General features: G+C 30.8%; 2 protein-coding genes and 1 non-coding gene across 7 annotated transcripts; 1 reads left to right on the top strand and 2 right to left on the bottom strand.

Moving 5' to 3' along the window:
- Window positions 1–953: 953 nt before the first annotated feature.
- On the bottom strand, window positions 954–1,027 carry TRNAV-AAC. The gene has a single exon. It is a non-coding gene; the product is annotated as a tRNA-Val (tRNA).
- A 6,226-nt stretch (window positions 1,028–7,253) lies between these two features.
- Window positions 7,254–8,750, bottom strand: LOC101216721 (probable membrane-associated kinase regulator 1). The gene has a single exon (XM_004140105.3). It carries the CDS (start codon window positions 8,647–8,649, stop codon window positions 7,567–7,569), a length of 1,083 nt encoding a protein of 360 aa, XP_004140153.1. The 5' UTR covers window positions 8,650–8,750; the 3' UTR covers window positions 7,254–7,566.
- A 4,779-nt stretch (window positions 8,751–13,529) lies between these two features.
- Window positions 13,530–21,458, top strand: LOC101216477 (cyclin-T1-5). 5 transcript variants are annotated; one of them, XR_004217189.1, is made up of 9 exons: window positions 13,530–13,754; window positions 14,747–15,317; window positions 15,442–15,523; window positions 15,972–16,106; window positions 16,493–16,668; window positions 16,903–17,015; window positions 17,118–19,837; window positions 20,097–20,242; window positions 20,838–21,458. XR_004217189.1 is itself a non-coding variant. In XM_004140104.3 (7 exons), exons 2-7 carry the CDS (start codon window positions 14,752–14,754, stop codon window positions 20,867–20,869), a joined length of 1,137 nt encoding a protein of 378 aa, XP_004140152.1. In that variant the 5' UTR covers window positions 13,530–13,754; window positions 14,747–14,751; the 3' UTR covers window positions 20,870–21,458. The 5 variants fall into 5 exon arrangements, 1 of the variants encoding a protein (XP_004140152.1); XR_969833.2 differs by lacking the exon at window positions 16,903–17,015 and having other exon boundaries at window positions 18,884–19,837; XR_004217190.1 differs by lacking the exon at window positions 16,903–17,015.
- The last annotated feature ends 1,235 nt before the right edge of the window (window positions 21,459–22,693 follow it).

The raw sequence follows: 22,693 nt of genomic DNA, 5'->3' as shown, positions 1-22,693 counted from the left end.
GCTTAGCTCTCTTTTTATTTCCTCTTCCTTCTCTTTTGCTCCATTATTGAGAGGAGACACTCATCTTACAGCTTTTCTTTGTCAGAATTTATTTAATTCATCTTATTATTATTAATTAAATGTCCTTAATTATATTGGATTAAAGTTTGATCATCATTATAATGCTGCATTGTTCTCTGATTTAAAAATAATAAAGAAATTTCAACCTTTCTTCCCTCTTTAAAATTTGTCGTTATTAGCCTAATTCCCAACATTTTAATCCCTATCCATCATATTGCAAAAACTACTTGTTCAAATTATTACCTCATAATTTATTTTACCAATTTAATAAATAATTTATAACATTGAAACTCTATAAAATTATTAACAAATATTATTAAAAAAATAATAATAATAACATACGTATATAGTTTCCTATATGTATGTACCTTTATACAATTAATGAGCATGTAGATCTAGCAAATGAGTTGATCCATATATTTTTTTTTTTTGTTTCTATTTGTTATTACACTATTTTATTTAAAATAATTTGTACAATAACATCTATATTAAAATTACTAAAAGTTTTAGAAAACTGACATTAGTTTTTAGTAATTATTATTATTATTTTGTTTCTTTTTCAAATGGGTGAATATAAATTTTGAAAAGTAATTTATTTATTGGCTTCGAAATTGGAGCTGAAGATGAGATGTATATATAATTTCACAAATAGTGTTTTCGGATTTGGAGTACTAATTAATGGCAGTTGGTCAAAGTCAACTGTTTCGGGCAATGTTTATTGTTTGGAGATTTGTAATATCGACGGAAACAGAAACTTGATTTTGTGGGCCTTACTGGACTTTGTTTGTTTCTTAGTGGGCCATCTCCTTCGACAAATGGCCCAATAAAAACTTTACAAAATAAAATGCTAAAATTATAAACCATCATCAACACACAAAATTAAAAGAATAAATTGGCGTCGCCCGGACTCGAACCGGAGACCTTCAGTGTGTTAGACTGACGTGATAACCAACTACACCACGACACCACCACATGTTACTTACACTATACTTTACAATTTCTACTTTAATAATAATTAATTTGGTACTTAGACTAATCTTTGTTTAATTTTAAGAAATTTTTAGGTTAAAGGACCAAAGTCGTCCTTGATACTCTAAGATGTTACTAATAACTATTAGGTATTTCATTTTAACACTTACCTAACATAATTGATTGTATATTTCAATGATACATATATAGCAAGTTGATTTCAAGAAATTATTTAAATGTTTCGGATTTAGATAAGGTTTAGATTATTGATGTCGATGAAAATTTTGAAATCTCAATTTTATGAGAATATTTAATTATATTTGATAAAATGTCGATGACGAAGGGTATGTTATTTGTTGTTTTAGATAGGTTAGGGTGTGCATTATTTATTTTATTTTCACATTGTGCAATAAAATATTTAGGGACGAATCATCTTTTATAGATATTAATGTTAAATTCACGAAAATGTCAAACATATTCTGTCAAAATTTAATATGATGTATACGTAAATGGCAAAGGCACGGAAATTGTTGAATGAGTAAAATAGGTAAATGAAAAATAATAGTTAATATATAGAAATAACATATGTTTGTCCATTTGCATGCAAGAAAAGGGTATAGCATAGAATGGAAAAGAATATCAAAAGAGAGATAGTAAGTAGCTAAAACACATGAAATCTTTATATTAAAAATTATGTTCGACAAACCATATACAAACAAGGTAATTATTAATTTTTGTCAAAAAATTTGATGTTGGGTTGAATGGAGAAATCCTATTTGAGAAGCATGGGAAGGGAAGAACATGTAGGCACATATGAATGGTCATATTTAATTACAAAAGTGAAGAGGAACACATACTCCCAAAAATATAATCATTTCTCACAAATCCAAAGTCCAACCTAGCTATTTGATACCAAGGACAAGGGTACTTTTGAAAAAATTTATTTTGAATTTGGCTAAGATTCTTTGTGTCCCGTTTAAAATCACTTTGAAATGTATAATTTTGTACTGTTAAAATTGTGTTTTAATGAATAAATGTTTTATATAGATGATTTAAAAAACAACGAAAATGATTTTATTGATTAAATGATGATTCACTAACGTGCTATAAAAAGATATAAAATGCATCAAAACTTAAAGAGGATAATAACAAAAAAAAATTAAATACTATTTTCGTCGTAATACACTTTTGATTGTGTTTCGTTTTAGTTCTTAATTTTAATTCATTTTGGTTCTTGTTATTTTGAAAAGCGATGATTTTGATTCTTTCATTATCATTTTTGTATCACTTTTAAGAGACCAAAATTGTTAGTATTTCAAAGTTCAATAACTAAAATGAATCAAAGTTGAAAGTATAAGAACCAAATGAACATTTTAAAATTCTATAAAAAAAATCAAACTAAAATAGAAAAATATACGAATTAAAAAAGTGTAACATAAAACTGGATTAAAGAAGAAAAGGTTAACTTATAAATTATCAAACACATTTAAAAGATGTAATCATATCTTTTTTTTAGTTTGATTCTTTTTATCTTTCCTAATCCATCACTTAATTTTTAAGAAAGAAATCCAACCAAATGAATCCATCCTCAAATTATATATACAAATACCCAACTTCATTCTAATCTCTTTTTTCCATTGTTCAATTTTATCTTTCCTAGTTATATATATCATTCATTCACTCTTCACATCGTTATCAAACTCATCAAAACATGAAAATATCGATGAAAATTAATATCATTCTCTCATAATACACAACACCACACACTATCAACTTGTCACCCCCTCTCCACGGAAACTGATGTTGATATTTTGTTCCTCAATTTTCTTCGTCTATTGAGAATGAACATGACGCCTATTGAGAGGTTGATTAATTACCAATTAGTTGGGTATACTCTATGATTTGTGCGGCTAGTGGTCGGTCAGTTAAAAAAAAAAAACAATAAAATAAATAAAAACAAAAACCTTAAAATAATAGAGTAAATAATGAAAGGGGATTGAATTGGTACCAAAAATAAATTTGCCCATGTTTTAGGGCTTTTATATGAATATGATAATGAGAGAGCAGCGGAGTGTTGAAGATGACATTGATGATGATATATAGTCCACACCCACATAACACCATTTTACAAATACTCCAAAATGTCCCACCAACCTTTTCTTTCTTTCTTATCTTTTTAACTTCGTCCATTTTCATTTCAAATTCAAATATTACTTTTCTTTTTAACAAAAAAATTATTTTTGTTCTTGTTTTATGTTACCTAATTTGAATGTGTTAAAGAGAGGTATCACTTCTAAACTATATAAACCTTAGATGTTTGTATCTTCTTATACACTGTTTCTATTATCTTTAAAGTTTTAAATAGCAATGTCCATCAAAACATTGAATTCTTGATTTTATGGAAATAAATGTATGGAATTTGAGGAGGGTTGTTTTGATTATAAAAATAGAAAAATAAAAAGATTAAATTTTTTAAAACAATTGAAAAAAGAAAAGAAAGAAAGAAAAAGATTGGTTAATATTCTAAAATGATAGAGAATGAAGAATGGTCCCATCCTAATTTGTTTCCCTTTTTTTTTCTCAAAAACATTATCTCTCTTTTTCTTTTTCTTTCTCTTCCATCAGTCTTTTCAACTTTCTTTTATTATTATTACTTTATGATATATTTCATATCATTTCTTCTAAAAAATAGTTGAGAGTTGAGATTTCCATCCAATCTAGACGACAATTTACAAATTTAGATTTAGCTATAAAAAAATCGCTTAAGATCAAATACAAACAATCATATAGAAATAATAGTCAATTGTAACAATCATATAGGAATAGCCAAATTCTTTAAATATATTACGTATGTCAACTAACCACGAAACATTTATGTAAAGAATTTTATAATATGAACTTGTAAGTTTTTTAAATTTGTTATAAATATTTTGGAAGTTTGTTCTATTATAAGTATGAAAGGTTAGTTTGAATTGAATATTAGCAATTATTAAAATATTAAATAAAACAAATATTTTTATAACTTTTTTAGAAAAATACAATCGTTTAATATTTACTCTAATCCAACTAATATATTTATGAGTAATTTTGTAACGAACCTCCAACTTATAGATATGGCGATAAAAAATGGATATACTTATTATTAATTAATTAGTGTTATAAGAAATAAATAGGGAACAATACTTTTTTATAAAATTAATTTCATTATACAAATATATATTCAAAAGTCAAATCAAAGAATTAGAGGTTAGAAATATTTACAATCATATCTTATAATAATTAAGAGAGCAGAGAAAAACAAGAACTATTTCCTCGTACAATAATAAAGTTTTGTTTTCATTTTTTACCCACTCAACTTCATTACTAAACCATTCATTTTTCTCTTTCTTCCTACCCACTGGAATCAATTGATTTCATATTATTGTTATTATTATTGTTTTACAATGATGATAATAGAGGATGGAACATATAACTTTTAGCTTTAAACATGAAATTCTACACGTAAAAATAAAATATCAATTTAAACATATCTATAAACTTTATTGTATTGAGTAAAACAATTCACCAATAATAAAAAGTTTAGTTTAAATAATTTTATGCTACAAGGTCTCTTAAACTTAATTTCAATTAAGGTGTTAATTCATATATCTACACCAAAAACAAACATAGTTAGCGGTAATTAACTATGACATTCCTTCCTATATAAATCTAGAGGGTCAAATTCTCCAACAATAAATTGTAGTTCTCACGAACAAAAAAAGTTGATATATCTAAACAAAAATCTAATATTCTAAATGGTTATAAAAACAATTTTGGTTTATAAACTTTTGTGAAAGTAAGAGTTTAGCCCTCAATATTGGTTTGTAATGATTTAGTCTAAGTACTTCTAATCTTCTAACAATTTAGTCCCTCAACTTTAGTTTAAAATTAAACAATTAGTCTTTAATCTAGAAAAAAAAAATCTTAAATTAGATATCAATTTTTTTTTTTTGTTATTTTATGATCTAAAGTTTTAAAATCTCATTAAATGTTTACCCTAATTTTTTACTACACGTTGCAAAATTTAAAGTAAAAGAAATCACGTTATGTATACAAATTTAGGGACCCATCTAACCAATTTAAATGGATAGAACCAAATATTTATTTTATGAATGTGTAAATGAAATGATTCAATAAATAAACTTATAAAAAAATAATAATAAAAAAAGGAGTTGGTGTTTTTAAAATAATAGAGGTTATATTTAATTGAGAGGACAACATTATAAATAAAAATAAAGAAAGAAGATCCAAATGTCGAAATCAAAATCTGTTGTGATAACATCTTATCATTAATTATTGAATTAGTAATTGCGAGAATGAAATTAAGAGGAGTGTTTGGCCAAAAAAACACTTAATTGATAAGTGATTTCAATGTTGTTGTTGCCGTGTAGTAGACGAATACTAACTCCATACAATGCATTATTTCAACCTATATATATAGTGATAGCTTAGCTACCTTTTTCTTTTCCAACATTTTATAACGTTTTCATACTATATATATAACTACATTTCATAAATTATATATGTAACAAATTTAAAAATCGATAATTGTATGATTAATAGTAGTTTGATATTACTAATTTTGTAAAATAGGTGTTATGAACGGTTTTTTTAAATATTTTTATTTATATTTTTATTTACCAAATTAATAATTCTCTCAATATATATATATAAGTAATATAATTAAACAATAACTACAAGACCAATTCATTTCACCTTACATCAATTACATCATTTCATATTCATTCACACATGCATCCAATAAATGAGACAACTTTTTTATTTTCTGTCTTGAAGTTGAGATAAATAAATATTACATTAAATAAAATATATAAGAGAGTTGAATTGGCTACTAATATGAAAAAGTGGAAATTTTTCAATAAAGGCAAATAGTTTTTTTAAATGACTATGCTATGCTTATGCATATAGTTGAATTGGTTGGCTATATTTTTTTCATCAAAATAAATGTTTTTTCTTAAATATATTCTTCATTGTTAATAATTTTTCATTGACATTACTCTTACGGTTCATCTTGCGATTATTTAACCCTCCAAATAAGTATGTGTGCACACACGTGTGTTTACATATTTGTATGGTTTCAGTTATCTTTTATTTCAATCTCTATAGTATAAATACACTATGTACTAAAAGTTTGAAATGCGACAATAATAATATATAGGTATTGTATTTTGGTGTATGTCAAGAAAGCAAATTGTATTAGATGATGTTGAAACAATCTGTGTTACTAAACATGGCATTTACGAGTGCGAGTTGTTTTTCGTTTGAGGGGTTCTCAAAAGCTTGCTTTATTTTGAACACTAATGAAAACGAAAAAGGGTGTTGATATAACACTTAAAAGGTGTATAGAACTATCAGTTAGTATCGAAATATTCTAATATAAATATATGTAAAATATGAGAAGGTGAGAGATTTGGAGAGAGAAATTTTATTTTATATTGTTATTTAGGAGAATAGATTTTAGTTTTATTTTAATTTCTTATAATATATTATTGTAGTGAAGAAAGAAAGAAAAAAAGTAGTAAAAAATTCTTGACTTGTGGGATGTACATTCGAATTAAGAAATGAATTAAAAAAATTAAAAAACTATTATTTGAGATTATTTATAAGAGAGAGTTTGCTAATGTAAAGAAGAATTGAATGGAGGTATAAATAATTTAGAACAGTGTCTTCCAAAATAAAATGATTATAACAGCCCCAGGCTTTAACATATTCCGAGGAGAAAAAGGCCGACTCCTTTTTAATAATAATAATAATAATAATATCCAACTCATCAGTGAATCTTTCATTAATTGTATTCATGTCCTTTCCTTCTCTCCTCATATCCTCATATCCTCATATCCATTTCCCCATTTTCAAAATCCCATGCAAACAATTTTTAAATAAAAACTACTATTTTTCTTCTTTCATTTTCCAGTTTTATTTTTTCACAATGTAATGCCCTTGTCTTCTCTACATCTACATGGTTTGAGTGGAAATTGAATGGAAAAAGGCCTTGTCTTTTTATTAATTTTGTGTTTGAATGGGAATTGAAAGAGTAAGAGAGCGCGTTGCTTGCGAGATAATGCTAACGTGACAACGGGTGAATTTTAGATTGTCACGTAACCAAACAAATTCGGCCACGTACACGAATAAAATAATTGAAGAAACAACACAAAACGTTCAGATAAATGAAGAAAAAACTTAAAAGTTGATTACAGTTTCCAAGGCTACACAGTCACAATAAGTTGATTAGATTCTAATGTCAAATAAAAACACAGGAACATGCCAATGCCATGCAATAAAAATAAAAATTCCAAAAGGGAAAAGAGAGAAAATTACAAGAATTTCAAACGAGGAGTTCCTCCTAGAAGCAAGCACAGATGTGATTGACACTACAGTACAAAACGTAACACAAACAGCTTTCTAATTAATAATTAACATTTAATTGGGTTATAACCCAAAATTAAAAGAGTTAATTAATTATTATTATTTCATTAATCAAATCTCATTACTCATCGTCGTCCTTGTCGTTGTTGTTGTCGTCCTCCTCTTGCTTTCCACCATGGAGCTTTTGCAGTGAGCAATTGCACCTTGAATCGCACTCTGCAATTCCTCCATTGACGACGTGTTGTTGCTGTGGTTCATCGTCGTTCCCACTCTATTAGCTGGATACATGCTCGATAATCCGGTTCGAGACGATAGAATGCCGGAATGGCTTGGCGATGACCTAATCGATGAAGGACAACTCGACGCAACGTTTCTTCTTCTCGGATATCTTAAATTACCGGAAAATGAATGCGATAGAGCTCTCGATCCACTTTCTTTCCCGGAGTTATTGCTTGAAAACTCCATATCTGATAATTTATCCTCCTTACCAGATCTATCACTCTTCGTTTTCCATTCATGTTGTTGTTGGTGGTGGTGTTTTTGTGAAATTTTCCCGTACAACGGCTTCACTTTATTCAAATACTTCCTGAAAACTTCCTTCGCTGAGGAACTGATTTTCTTAACGTGCGATCCAGATACTGTTTCAGATTCTGAATTATTATTCTTCGTCGTCGATTCTTTTCTGAACACAGAAGAAAATCTCGAGAGTGAGAAGTATTTACTCTTCTTCATCGGACTTTGCAAGTTAGGATTGGAGTGATTCTTCTTGTGATTTTTCGTATTATTGATACCGAATCGCGCTCTGAACTCATCGTCTTCAGTAACAGAGCTAGGTCTAGAGGAATCGCAATCACCGAGTAGCACGATGTCGCTACTGAAGGATGAGTGAGATTCAGTGGAACTTCCGGTGGAATCTCGCGATGCGGTGGTGCTATTGGTGTCGGAAGAAGACGACGTGCTAGAGGAGGCGAGAATGAGCGTTCTAACCATGGAGAGACGAGGAGAGAGATGGAGAGGAAGTAACTGACCTTTGTAGAAAAGCTCATCGGCAGGACAAAGAGCGGTGGAAGCTTGACGAGGTGAAACGGAGATGGTGAATTCGAAATCGGAGGAAGAAGAAGAAGAAGAGAAAGAATGCGAGGGAGATGAAGGTAAGGTTTGGGATCTCGAACTTTTCGTTGTTCGTTTCCCCATTGCTTCTCTGCTACATCATGAACTAGAGAGAGAAGGAGAAGAAGAAGAGGAGTGAGAAAGACACGCACACTCACGGAAACAGAGTGAACAGAGTAGAGAAGAAGAAAGAAGGTTGATATAGTGTGAAGATAGGAGGTGTAATTAAACGCGCGAGGGGAGTGGAATGAAAGACACGCGCCGCCGTGGAAGTGACAAGTCGCTGTCACATGGGGGTTGGGAATTGTTTAAGACAGGTGTCAGTGGTAAATGGTGGGATTTAGAAAGTCACGTGGCGAAAACGTGAAAGGTGGGAAAAGATCATGATGGGGGTTCTAACTTTCTAACTTTCTAAAGTCTTAATCCTTTTTCTTTTTCTTTTGAAAATTTTTCAAAAATAAAATATCTAAGTTTTGTATTTTTAGATTTTATTTATATATTTCATAATTCTCACCTAAAATAAACATATCAATTGTTATTAAATGCACATAGTATGCCTAAATTGCAGATGATTTGTTCTAATTGATTCCCTTTTTAGTTAAGCGTTCATTTAATTTTCACTCTCTTATTTAAAAATATTTGATTCAATTAGTTGGTGTCTTAGTAGATTGGACACCTACAATAAATCCAATTAATAATTATATGTTACCGGTCAAAAAAAAAAAAAAGATAACGCTCTGGTGTTGTGCTTGTTGTGTAAACACTTCGATGCTAGTTAGCATCTTGTATAGAGTGAATGTAAGTAGTTTTTAGAAGCATTAAAACTTAGCTTTTGCAAGGGTGTCATGCTCTAAGATAGAATGTGGTTCTTAATTCTTTTGAATTTGTACTTCTTTTCTTTATTTAGAAACTGGATACTTAAGGCTAGATTTGAGTCACTTGTGTTATGTTCCAAAATATAGAGGGAGGATCCAAATTAACCTCTTGGGCTTGACCTCATTCTTGGATGATGAAACTGATTAGATAAGTTGGCATAATGTCCCTGCCTAATTGACCTTGGCATTAATCTTTTGGGATGAGAGAGTCCAATTGGATCCTAACCTAATTGACATTTTCTCCCTATTTGTTAGAAACTTTCTTAGACTTGCAACTTGCAACTTGGTCATCTGATTTATGTATTTTGCAATAATATTCCATTGTAAAATTTCACGAGTTAAAAGTGATTTTACGAAATGAAAAAATCATGAAGCATATATATGGTTTTATTTTAATTTTTAGAAATGTAATTTTATATAATAATAATTGGGAAACGGGGTGGTGGGAGGAAGATCAATACTAAATCACATGCCTACATGAGGTTTGGCTAGACTAATTAATGCACACTCCTTCCCTTCTCGTATTAATTAATTCTCTCTTTATTCTATTCTTAGTTTTTTTTTCTCCTTACATTTACCAATAAAAAGCTTGTAATTACTTTGATGTTTTTATTTGAAACTTTATGGGATAAATTAGAACTATTCAACCTTTCCCTCGTCGGTAGAGTCATTAGGTCTAGCAATGTCCACTAATTAAACGGATCCAATCTAGGGTATCCTTTTTCCTTTAGTGACCATTTTTTCATTTCTTTACTTTTTAAATTATTCTATCTAGGGATCTTTTTTACTTTGAAGTACTCCTAATTGATGGGTCGACTAGTGATTACTTACAAAGGAACCTATGATCTATTTGAATTAACTTTCCTTGTTTCTTAGGGTTATGTTCGTTTTCTATGTCTATAACGTGTAATGGTTTTTTCTATATTGTTTAATAAGTCTACGTAGTCATAGTTATAGAGACTCTTTTTACATACGTAGTTAAAACATACACAATGATAATATCGTAACAAAACAAAAAAAAGAAGAAAAAACAATGATGATATACTTGTTATTGTTACATTCATTCATCAATTAATGTGAGTTAATGTATATTTTTTAGTTCAACAACATGTGGAATGAGATATTTAAATTTATAATTCTTTTGGTTGAGAGGATATTGTTTAATTATGTGTTAAGATAAGTTATGTTCCTATTGATGGTATATAATCTATTGTTTGTATGTATGTTTAACCATTTTGTATATATATAGTATATTATTGTATGTTATTTAGCTAATTGTTGTTTTTCTTAACTGTTTTCTCTATTGACAATTAGAGATGGATTTATAGTGTTTTGTTGGCAAACCCTAATTTTATTTTCAGGATAATCAATATGTGTAGTGTAGTTAGACGATTATGTTAGAAGATTAGAAACAAGAACGATATATTTGATGTTTGAATAGCGAAAAAGCATAATGACCGGCCACAAATCGAGTGAGATTGAACAATAGAAGAGGAAGATAAAAAGAGAAGAAGTTAGTCCCTTGTTCTAGCTATGATAAATTTCGAACAAAATTCTCAACTAGAAAAAAAAAAAAAGTAATTAGAATGTACACTAAACATGCATTATTTTCTCATAAAAAAAGATTAACACTATGTAATCAACTAATTTCATGTAATAATCTACTACAGATTCAAAAATAAAATGGTAGATTCAAAGAAGAGAACAATCAAGATAATAGGTTAAGTTTGAATATGTTTTTGCATAGAACTGTTAGTCCTGTTTTTCATCATTTCTTTTGTAAAACCATTAAAAAGCAATTAATATTTGAAGCTTTTGTGTTTGGTCTCAAAGAGTTGGAAGTTGAATAATGGTTATGGGTATCACGTGACACACAATGCAAATTCAATATATGAACTAATTTAGGAGCAACATTTTGGCTTTTGATTTGCAGTGATGTTTTATTGAATATTATTTATAGTAAAGTACTTGAGATGGAAATATATCTTTGGGGGGGAAATTTGAAAATCCCAAGTATACATTCTTAAAGTTATTCTAAAAATAAAATAATAACAACAATAAATATTCTTATAATTAATGAAGAAATATAGGAAACTTCTTAATTCAACTTAGGTGCCTGTCGGTCCAATTAAAACTTTGAGATTTAAGTAATTTTCGTTTTTAATTACAGAATTTTACTTTAATTAATTTAGATTCCCTCACCGGCAGCTCTTCTCGTCATTCAATAGCCAAAATTAATATGACTTTTATTTATTTATTTTGGGAGAAGTTTCATTTTTACTAAAATGAAGAAGGTTAATAATAATTTTAGGTTGAAAAGGTTATTGATAAATATAGAGAAGTTTGATTTAGAAAACTTGGACAAACAAACACAAATCCCTTTAGTTAAATGTTGATATATTTAGAAAAGAAAAAAAAAATGATATTTGTAAAATGTAATTTACTCTCTAAGGAAATGGTGAGGTAAACCAATGTTTTATTGGAAAACTGAATAAGTTAACGAAATTCTAATGACATATTGGGTTCTGTACACTTTTTAAAATGTCCGTTTTAATTAGTCCTTAAAATTTTGAAAATAGCATATTTTGGTTTTTATCTTTAACATTTTGTTAACTGTTTAACAAAGTAATGAAATAAATTGATGTTTTATCGGAGAACTAGAGAAGTTAACGGAATCATCCAAATATAAAATCCACGTAATCGTTCAATTAAATAGTTGATGAAATTTTAATGTCATATATCAAAGTAATTTTTTTTCAAAAGTTTGGGACCAAAACAGACGTATTTAAAAGTTTAAATACCAAAAAAAAATCTTAACCTATAATTTATATAATGTATTTAGTCTCCATGGAATTTAACATACATGTGGATTTGATCTCATTTTCTTTGAAATCCTCGTTTTTTTGCCATGCATATGCTTTATAATTTATCAAAATAGTTTGTGCGAGAATTTTGACGGGAAAAAATTATTTTGTGAAAATGAATTTGATTTTATTGATTTGTAGTATAAGTTTACGACCTATATTTTTTATCCTTCAATTCTTTCCAATAAACACGTCAAATTTTAATTCTTAAACTTGTTGATCTTCTTCGAGGGATTAAAATTGGATGATCAATTGGTTGATTGACATTAGTCTTGTTGGCTTGTTGACTGAGTAAGATTAGCCACTAGCTTGTTGGTTTGCTAGGATCTAACTCGAACTTATTGATTAACTTGGATTTATCTCGAGTTTATTGATTGAGTAGAACAACTTTTAGTTTGTTGATATTTTTAGATTGGTATATATCTCGTTTTCTTATCACTTTGGATCGACTTCTAGCTTGTTAATTAGCTTATTGATTGGTTAAGATCAACATCTAGCTTGTTAATCGTCTTAAATAGACCGTTTGAAAGTTGTCTGATCCTTAAACTTCAAGATAAAGATATATTCTTAATATCTCTAAAGTTGAAGGGTTTTAATTTTCAAACCTTTTGGAGCTTCAATCTTCAAATTTTGGGATCTTCAATCTCTCAAGCTTTCGTCTTTTTTGCACCTTAAGTTAAATTAAATAGATTTTAGGCTTAGTTATGTACTTTAATAAAATCCAGATCAAATATTCAAAGTTACATACAACAAAATTTTCAAAGTTTATTAATGATAGAAGTCTATCACTAATAAATCATAAAAGTCTATTAAAAATAAATACTTATCAATAATAGACATTGCTACATTTACAATTTTTTTAGCAATATAACAATACACATATTTTTTTTTTGCATATTGCGAATATGATAAGTAACGAGTGATATCACATGGTTATCGAATTTTAAATTCGTTACTTTTATAATTTAGAGAATGGAGTGCACGTAATTTTTTTCATTTTTCTATATTTTTTTTTTTTTGCAAACGCGCCTTATATTTACCCTTTATATTAAGATTTAGTTTTTGTTTACGCATTGGGCCAGTAGAAAATCCATATGGTTTTATGGGCCCAACTTGTTATACAGAGCTAGGCCCAGCCGATTTTGTAGACGCTCCAATTTGAAGTTGGGTGGAAAAGTGGACCTCACCGTCAGCTCAAAAGAAATTAGTAAATAAATAACAACTACAATAATAATAATAATAATAAAGAAAAAGAACAAAAGAAAAAGAAAAAGGAGTCCCCCACCAAGAATATTTGGATGAAATTGAAACACCTTCCGATTCCTCAATTCATCTTCTTCTTTCAACTTCTCCTCTAACCTTTTTGTCTTCAATTTTCATCCTCTCTCCATTTTCATAATCATAAATCCTTACATCCAACAAGATCACGGACAACATCTCTTCTCTTTCGGTATAAAATTTGATTTAATTGCGTTTTTTTTTCTTCCTTCCATGTTTTTCTTTATTTTTTTGACTGGATTTGATTCTGTGTTTACGAGAGCTCGTTGATGATCTGTTTTCTTCCATGATTTTATGATTTAGACAAGATCTTGTTCCATGATATGACGCTTTGCATCCTGTTCATTGCCTGATGCATGCACTTGTATGTTCTTAGCGTCCAATTTTGTGTAAGGATTACGACTGAATATTCGTCGTCAATTGTCGTAAACTTGAGATCTTCATGAAGCCTGAAATAATATGTATGCGATGGGGGGGACTCTTAAGCGCGCACGGCGGAGCGAAGGAGGGTTGCCTCTCTCTGTTCGTTGTAGGATTATCTACTTTGTCCTTTGAAAGTTGAAAGATTATGTATGTAAAAATGTTTAATGGAAATTATTTTTTAGAAAAAGTAAATGTTTGATTGTCTTCTCTAACAAAATATCCTTGTTTATTTTGTTCCTGATCTTTTATCTTCTCTAACAAAATTGAGCGACTGTCCACTCTTTTTTTTTTAGAGCTGTTGGCTGCATCATAATTATGTTTTTTTTTACCTTCCCCCACGAGTTTTGAAGAAAAAATTGTGGTATGGAGATTAAACCCAAAAGAAAGAGTACAGATTTTGAATTGCGATGCTCATTTGTTATGCAACCTTTATTTATAGATATTAGTTTTGAAGTCTTGAGTTCTCCTCTCTATTTCTTCTATACTAGCCTCTTGTGCTGTTGAAAGTTACAATTAAATGATTGTCAACTTAATAGGTAAGTTTACTTTACATTTTGGTGTTTAAGAATGTTTTGAATTCTTTATTAATTAATCAATGAAACCCGTTCCACTCTAGAACAAACATACAACTTGATAGTATACAGAATTTGAATGATTTGAGTTTTCCTGTTTTCGTGAAACTTGCTATTGTTCCTGACCTTTTTTTGTGTGTGTCATGGGGTGGGTTATTGTTCTGCTCAGGAAGAATGGCTCGTGTTCGGAATTTCAGTTCTCAAGGAGGAATGGTTAACGATGATTACTGGGCCACCCTGAATCGATATGATGTTAAAAACCACCATCAGAATACAAGTAGGAGCAGTTATTATGATTATGGCTATGGCTATGGCAGCAACCATTTTGAATTTCTGGGGCAGTATAAAAACCAGGTTGGTAGGTCTATTTATGCAAGACCTGATAATTTGAACTCCACCAAGCCTCATAACTCACAGTCTTTTAAGAGGAGGAAGTTTTCTGCTTCACGTTGGGAGGATAGTGGGAGGTATCATTGGCAGGGAAGGACATATGATAATGGACCTTCCATCTATAGCAATTTGGTCCACCCTCCTCCAAGATCCAACAATGATGTCTCTACATCTGCCAGCTGTAAACGAGATCGCAGAATAATGGAAGATGATGAGCCTTTTTTTATGTCCAGAGATGAGATTGAGAGATGTTCACCTTCAAGAAAAGATGGTATTGACACAATACGTGAAACACATCTGCGTTACACGTATTGCGCCTTCCTTCAGAGCCTTGGTTTGCAGCTTGAGTTGTAAGTAATTGAAATCTCTGACAATTGTTTTTTAGTTCAGTGAATGATCTGTTTTTTAATTTACCAATAAAACAACATTTGTGAGCCCCATGGAGTTACTAACACTTATCGTTGTTTCTTGTAGACCTCAGACTACCATTGGCACTGCGATGATTCTATGCCATCGGTTTTTTGTTCGAAGATCACATGCTTGTCATGATAGATTTGTAAGTTATTTTGCTTAAAGGCTTGGTCTCTACATGAGCAATGCTCACATTCATTAATCTGAAAATATAATTAACTTGTAGATTCTATGTTTGACGATCAATGAGATATTAGTAGCTTTTTAGTCTGTAAATCATTTCTCTTTCCTGAAATTCCTTTGGAGGGTAATAATTTATGCACTCTACATTTGTTACTGTTGCTAACGATTTAGATTTGAGAACTTTGCTACTCAGCCTACTCTTTTCTCTCGCTCATGTTTTATTCATACCATTTTGCGGAACATAAGTGCAAATTGAACGTTCTTTTTCGTTTCTTGTCTCCTTTTAGCATTAATGATAGAGTGCACCAGTAGTCTTCATATTGATTGTATCAATTTATTCTGCATCCATGTTTCATGATGTGATTATTTTCCATTAATTGGTTCATTTTTTTTACTCACCTCTGTTGCAGTTGATTGCCACATCTGCACTCTTCCTTGCTGCAAAATCAGAAGAGACACCACGTCCTTTGAACAACGTCTTGCGAGCTTCATGTGAAATTCTGCACAAACAGGATTTTAATGTCTTATCTTACATGCTCCCAGTTGTGAGTATCCTCAGAAATCTTCATTGTCTATGACTATTATATTTTTTTGCTTACCCTTTACATAGCAAGTTCTTTGTAAAGAAATTTCTCCTAAGGTGTGTTAGAATACAATCACAAAGATTTTTTTAGGATAAAATATCTACAAAACATTCATTTTCTCTGTACACCACCGTCCGTATGTTAGTTTGTTCATCTGATTGAGTTTCAATATAACAAATGGTAAAATTATAATCAATCCCAATAAACTATAGTTCTTAACAAAAGCACTATGTTATGACTACTAATCATTTCTTACAAGTTTTAACTTCCAAGTCACGGAGCATTATTTCTCTTTGCAAATTATAAATACCATCATAATGACATCTTGCTATCCATATTTTCAACAGGATTGGTTTGAGCAATATCGTGAAAGAGTAACTGAGGCTGAGCAATTGATCTTGACAACTCTAAACTTTGAACTCAACGTGCAACATCCCTATGCTCCTCTTATGTCTGTTCTTAATAAGATAGGTCTTTCACAGTCGATCTTGGTGAATCTTGCACTGAACTTGATCAGTGAAGGGTAAGTTCATCACTCTATTTGTTCCACCTGTCCATTTGATTTATTAATGTTAAAAGGGAATTAACATGCAATACATTTGCACGTGCAAGATAGAGATCATGCAATTTATTGCTTCTCTGCAATTATTTTGTCCTTGCAACTGCTTCAGGAATCTTTCTGGATTGTCTAGTCTATTTAGTAAGCATGCTCTTGCCATTGTGAAAAGTAGGTCAATGATGTAACTTAAAAAATTAGATTTGGGATATATGGGTGCAAAGAACCTCAGTGGAATGACAGATTTCCTGACTTTTGGCGTTGATTGTGACATAAAAGAGGATAATGGTGATCTTCTTTCCTTGATCAAAATGGTGTGTTACTTGTGTCAATTGTTTTCTTGTTAGAGCGGGCTACCCTTGTACATTTATCCTACTATGAATTATTGATTCTTCTGGAATGCGTATAATTTGCAGGATCTATGCACGATTAGCATGCTCGCCTATTTGATATACTTAGCTGGCGGATTGATTTGCTGTTCATGGAAACTTTTGTTTTACAAGTGAAGTAATTTTAACCATGAATACACCTGATCGGCTTGATACTTGGTGTGAATGATTGCCAAGGAGCCTACTGCACCACTTTCTATCTTTTCTTAACAAAAAAAAAAAAAAAAATTCCAACCCTCCCTGGAGCGTCAATTGTTTTTATAACCTAGAGAAGCACTGCCAATGATCTTGTTTTCGCTCTTATTTCACTATGATGGATGGTCAAGTGAGTTGAGTTGAGTAGAGAATTTTTTTTCTGATCAACTTCTTTGGACGAGCTTCTATTTAGCACAGAATAAGTCACGATAGGGATTTAGTTTATGATACAATTCTTCTCAGTCTTTCCTTCCAAGTTTCAAGAATCAAGTGTACCTATGACATAAATAACATGTCAAAACGCCAAAGTGAGCTTAGCTCAAGTTACATAAAGCATCTATCCTTGACTAAAAGGTTTGAGATTTGAATTTCCCTGCCCCATGTTGAACTCAGAAAAAATGAAAAAGAAAAAACATGTCAAGTCACTGGGTTCTTGATATTCCATTAGCACAAATACAAGTAAGCCCCTGAGTTGAAAATCTTAATTTGTGCCAACTTATGTTTGTAAGTTGTGTATTTACTCACATACTTTGTAGATTACCATTTGGTATTTTCGTCATTTTGAGTCAGAGAGGGTGGAACTCATCTGTGGTGTTACTTTGACTGGTTCAAGACAGGCGGATTTTGATGAGGGATATGGGTTATCTAATTTCTTGATAGGCATGGAATGCAAATTGTAGAAAATCACTAAAAAATTAAAATAAAATGATTATGGATCTTTCCCTCACACTAGGAGAATATAAAATGTATGCATTCTTATATAATTGCGAGTGAGCAGGCTATTTTCCTTTACAGTGTATGCCCCCTTCATGTTCCATTTTTTTCCCATCCTTGATTGTTATAGAATATATAACCGGAGCTTTTTAAACTTGTTTTTTTAAGATGATGTTTTTTCTCTGTCGTATTTTCATCACAATGGAACCTGAAGTTTTGTAGTTTCACGTAAATACTGACATTATTTTATGACATAAAATATATTTTACACTGGGATGGTTTGATTTTGAAATTTATTTGCTGATGTATATGGCTTTTTTTCCCTTCTCACAGGAGCTCTATCTTTTCTTGTCCTTGCATTTTCACTTATAAGCTTTTGGTGTCCTCTTTCCCATTTTGCTTTTGGTGTATTTTTTAAAAATTATCATTTAAATACCTGCATCTCTTGGCAATTTTTGAATGTTCAAGAATCTAATTTTTAAAAAGAAAATTCTCTTAACAATTGGCATTCAACTGATTTGTCTTCTCTGCGGTGCTCCTGTTGTCAAATAAATATCTTTCTCTTGTTATTTGTCATTCTGGATTTTGTAAGCTATTAAAACTTTGAACTTATTGTGAAATTGTTTCAATTTTCTTCATTTTGTTTCTATTGGAGGATTGAACTCTTTTCTTTCTGTTTGGCTTTTATTTTTAATAGTTTATTATCTTATTCATGGCCTTTTTAATGTATGTTGTATAAATTTAGCACCGACCTATAGTTGGAAAGATGCATGCTTGGCCTATTTTATCCTACACTAGCTAAGACTATTGAATGAATCTGTAATATTTTCTTTTTTGGTTTTGATGTATCTATTGACCAGTCATTTTATATTTTGTGATTTTAGGAAATCCTGAAGGTGTAAAATTTTGAAATATTCAGTGACATCAAGGTTTTGCATTCAATTTGTTGGGCTTAGAAATTTTAAATTTAATTCCACTCAGGTGATGTTTGTTACATTTTTTATCATGTTTAGAATCACTATCACCAAACAAATAAAGTGTGATCTGCATGCACGTGTAAAGGTAGCTTTGTCCATGTAATTCCACCCTCTCTCGCCCGCCCACCAAAACAGATAAAGAACCATATCCTACCCAAAGACTGAGCAAAATTATCTTCAAGGTACACACGTTACAATAGATGCAACTTCCTGTGTCCAGAGCTAGTTTTGTTTGTAGAAATCCCACCCTCCCCAACCAGTCTATGTTCCTAACTAAAAGAGGAACAAAACTGATGTCCCAGCCTAAAGACTCGAACGAATTACCTTTAGAATCTAGTTAAGGTTCAAGCTTTACAATAGATGAAACTTTCCATGAACCTGAGTTCTTACAAATAGTACACAGACGAAACAACTCATGCAGACAACCAGAAAAATGTAATGACCAGTACACTATATACTTATATACGTACATGCAATATATAAGTGTGTGGAAGAATTATATTTTCTTCTGATGTGTATTTTGTACGACGGTGGGAATTTTGGGTTGTATCTGTATGTGGGGTTAGCTTGCATGCGTTCAAGCACGATGAGATGAGAGTGCTTGATGACATTCCAGTCCAGATCAACATTTACGTCGTTTAGAGCTGAAGATGGTGGGTTGCTTTGAGAAGTTTGATTGTTTGCGACTTTTAGTTTGGGTTGCATTAGTCTCTGGAATCAAAAGCCCCTGCTGCCAAATTTACCTGGGAGTTTGATGTATTCTGTATATGGGGTATAACATATGTCATATGATAATGATACTATCGGCAATCTTCCAGACATTCTTGGAAATATTCTACCTGAGTTGCTGCTTTTTAGTTGGTAAGAAGAAATGACTTGCTTTTATTCATTTGAAGTGAACGCTTGAAATTACTTTGCTTCTGCTCTTAGTTTTTTGTTGTTGCATAAAATTGTGTATTTGGAGCTGATGCTTTTTCTGTTTTGAAGTACTGTTAGACAATGCCATCGTATTTAATAATGGACCCAGATGGTTTGTTTAACTGTTTGATGCGTTCTTCAACCAAGTGATGGTGGTTGTGGTAGTTGTTTCGAGGCTGACATGTGGTATTTTTCTTTTTAGGCTAAGGAGCTCACTTTGGCTTCAGTTTAAGCCCCAGCAGATAGCTGCTGGAGCTGCATATCTGTCTGCCAAGCTATTGAATATGGACTTTGCTCCTTATCAAAATATCTTGCAAGAGTTCCAAGCAACGCCAGCCATTCTCCAAGGTATTTTCGGAGAACTTCTTAATATTTTTGCATGTCCTATATATTAAGCAATTAAGGAATGATTGCTTTACAAATTAACCTAAAGACAACTATTTCTTCTTTTAATTTCACTCTGGAAGACCAATTTTGAGATCTTAGCCACGTGTATAGAACAAAAAAGCAGGTGTTTGTTTGATGAACTATATATTTTATATTAATGAAAGCTGTTTTATAAAGTTAATTGATCAGAGTTCAAGATTATTATTTTGTAGTTAAAATGATAATTTACAAATCTGGTTTTAGTAGAACAAATTTAATTATTAGAATTAACGTATGGTCCTTGAAAATAAGGTACTGAAATCATGTTGGAGAAAATCTCCCAGAAAGAGAAAGTTACGCATATTAGTTAAAAAGAAAACAGAATAGTAGTTCTGAAAACAATCTCTTGAATCCATCCTACTTCTAATCGTCGATATAGAGTGATATGGACAGAAAGTTGTGTAATTATTGTACTGGATATAATTCTTGTTTTATTTTACTAGGCTTGTTCTTAGAATGATTCTTAAGTTTTGAATTTGAGGCGGTTTGTGTGTTTTGCTCTCTTGGTAAAATGCAGATGTGGCCCAGCAGTTGATGGAGCTATTCTGAAGATGAAGCACACCCAGTGTAGTGAAACGATGGGAAATGATAACATGTTTGTGATTCTTACGTCCAAGTCTTCAATAGTTAAATCCTGACAGTTGGTTTAGGTTATAGTGTGACTATGTTGGAAGGTTTAACATGAATGGTTCTTCATTCCCTTCCCATGTTCAAGACAGTGTTTTACAAGTTAAGTAGGAAGACACGTATTCATTTGGCGAACGGAATCGGATGGTTATACAAAAAAGCCTCACTTCTGGTCTGCTCTCTCTCTTTCTCTCTCATTGTCTCTTTTGACTTCTTCATGTTTTTAAAGTAATTCAACCGCACTTCTATCAACATGTGCATATTTCCTCGTAAAGAAAAGGGATTAACGGAAGACATAGCTCAAATGATTTAGACCTATATGTTTTACAGGAAAAAGACTAGAGGTTAGAATCTTTCATACGAGCATAGTTCATAAATTAGAGGTTTGAATCTTTGCTCTACATGATGTAAGTTATAATACTTGCTCTTTATTGCAATAGTAATGATTTCTTTAGTGTTGGAACATAAGTACCAATGAATTGGATATCATACAAAACATGGATGACTTTTATGGTGATGATCTTAGATGATTGAATGGTCAACCTCTATATATTGTAATTCTTGTTGCGTTGCAACAGTGATGATTTATGCAATGTTGGAACAGAAGTAGTTGTGAATCGGGTGTTGCCCAAAATTTAGAGATTGTCAAATAAATTGTTGCAAATCAAGATCATATTTTGAGTAGTCACGGGCATGCAATCCTTACAATCATGGTTGGATGGTCCAAGTTGTTTAGGTCGTTGGATTATTTGAACACCTCTCCGCTGCACGATAACAATTTCAATGGTCTATGAACTCTTAGGTATGATTATTAGAATATTTATATGTCATAACTCATATATCTTAAAATTTGAGTTATTAGTATATGTTGTCATATTTAAAATAAAGTGAAGTATGTTAGGTTAATTAAAAAAAAAATACTGAAAAGAGAATAAATAAATAACATGAAAACCCAATCCAAACCAACCTGATTTTTCTTTTTTTTCTTTCTTTCAAGTGTTGGGATGGAGACTTTGTTCAAATCGGCCATCCCGATTAACCCACTGTTCATCTACGCATGTAGTTGTGTAATGCCATAATGCCATACTCTATTGTGGCATTTCTTTTTGGTACCTGAAGTTTGGAATATGCAAATCTAACAACCTTAATCGGAGCCTTCTTGGTGACATATAAAGTTCAAGATGCCAAAGCATATTAACAATCACAAGATTTTTGTTTCGAACCTCTCAAACTTCAACCGTTCGAAAATTTAGAAAAATGCTTTGAATCATACAAAATTTCTTAGCTCATAGCCAACATGAGTTTAGCGCAACTGACAACCGTATATTCCTGTAGACATTAGGTCCCGGGTTTAAATCCCCACCTCAACATTTATTACAATACTTTTGCAAAAAATAAATTCTTAGCTCATATTCTCAAGTTTTCTGACATTAGGTCTCGGGTTCAAATCCTCACCTCAATATTTATTACAATACCTTTGCAAAAAAATAAATTCTTAACTCATATTCTCAAGTTTTCTATTTTTAAAAATGCACTTATATTCTCAAGTTTTCTATTTTTAAAAATGCTTTGAACCTAACACGCCAAGCAGAAAGAATGAAAGAATGTTAATTAGAATTAGTGCACAACATATTTAATTATTTATGATTATGATTTTATGATTTAGTGGAATGCTAACTAGAATTAGTGTACAACATATTTAATTAGAGTTAGTGCACGACATATTTAATTAGAATTAGTGAATAT

This window comes from Cucumis sativus, chromosome 6 (assembly GCF_000004075.3).
Source record: "Cucumis sativus cultivar 9930 chromosome 6, Cucumber_9930_V3, whole genome shotgun sequence".
Lineage (NCBI taxonomy): Eukaryota > Viridiplantae > Streptophyta > Magnoliopsida > Cucurbitales > Cucurbitaceae > Cucumis > Cucumis sativus.
The sequence above is the reverse complement of the archived record's forward strand: the minus strand, read 5'-3'. Positions and strand labels throughout refer to the sequence as shown.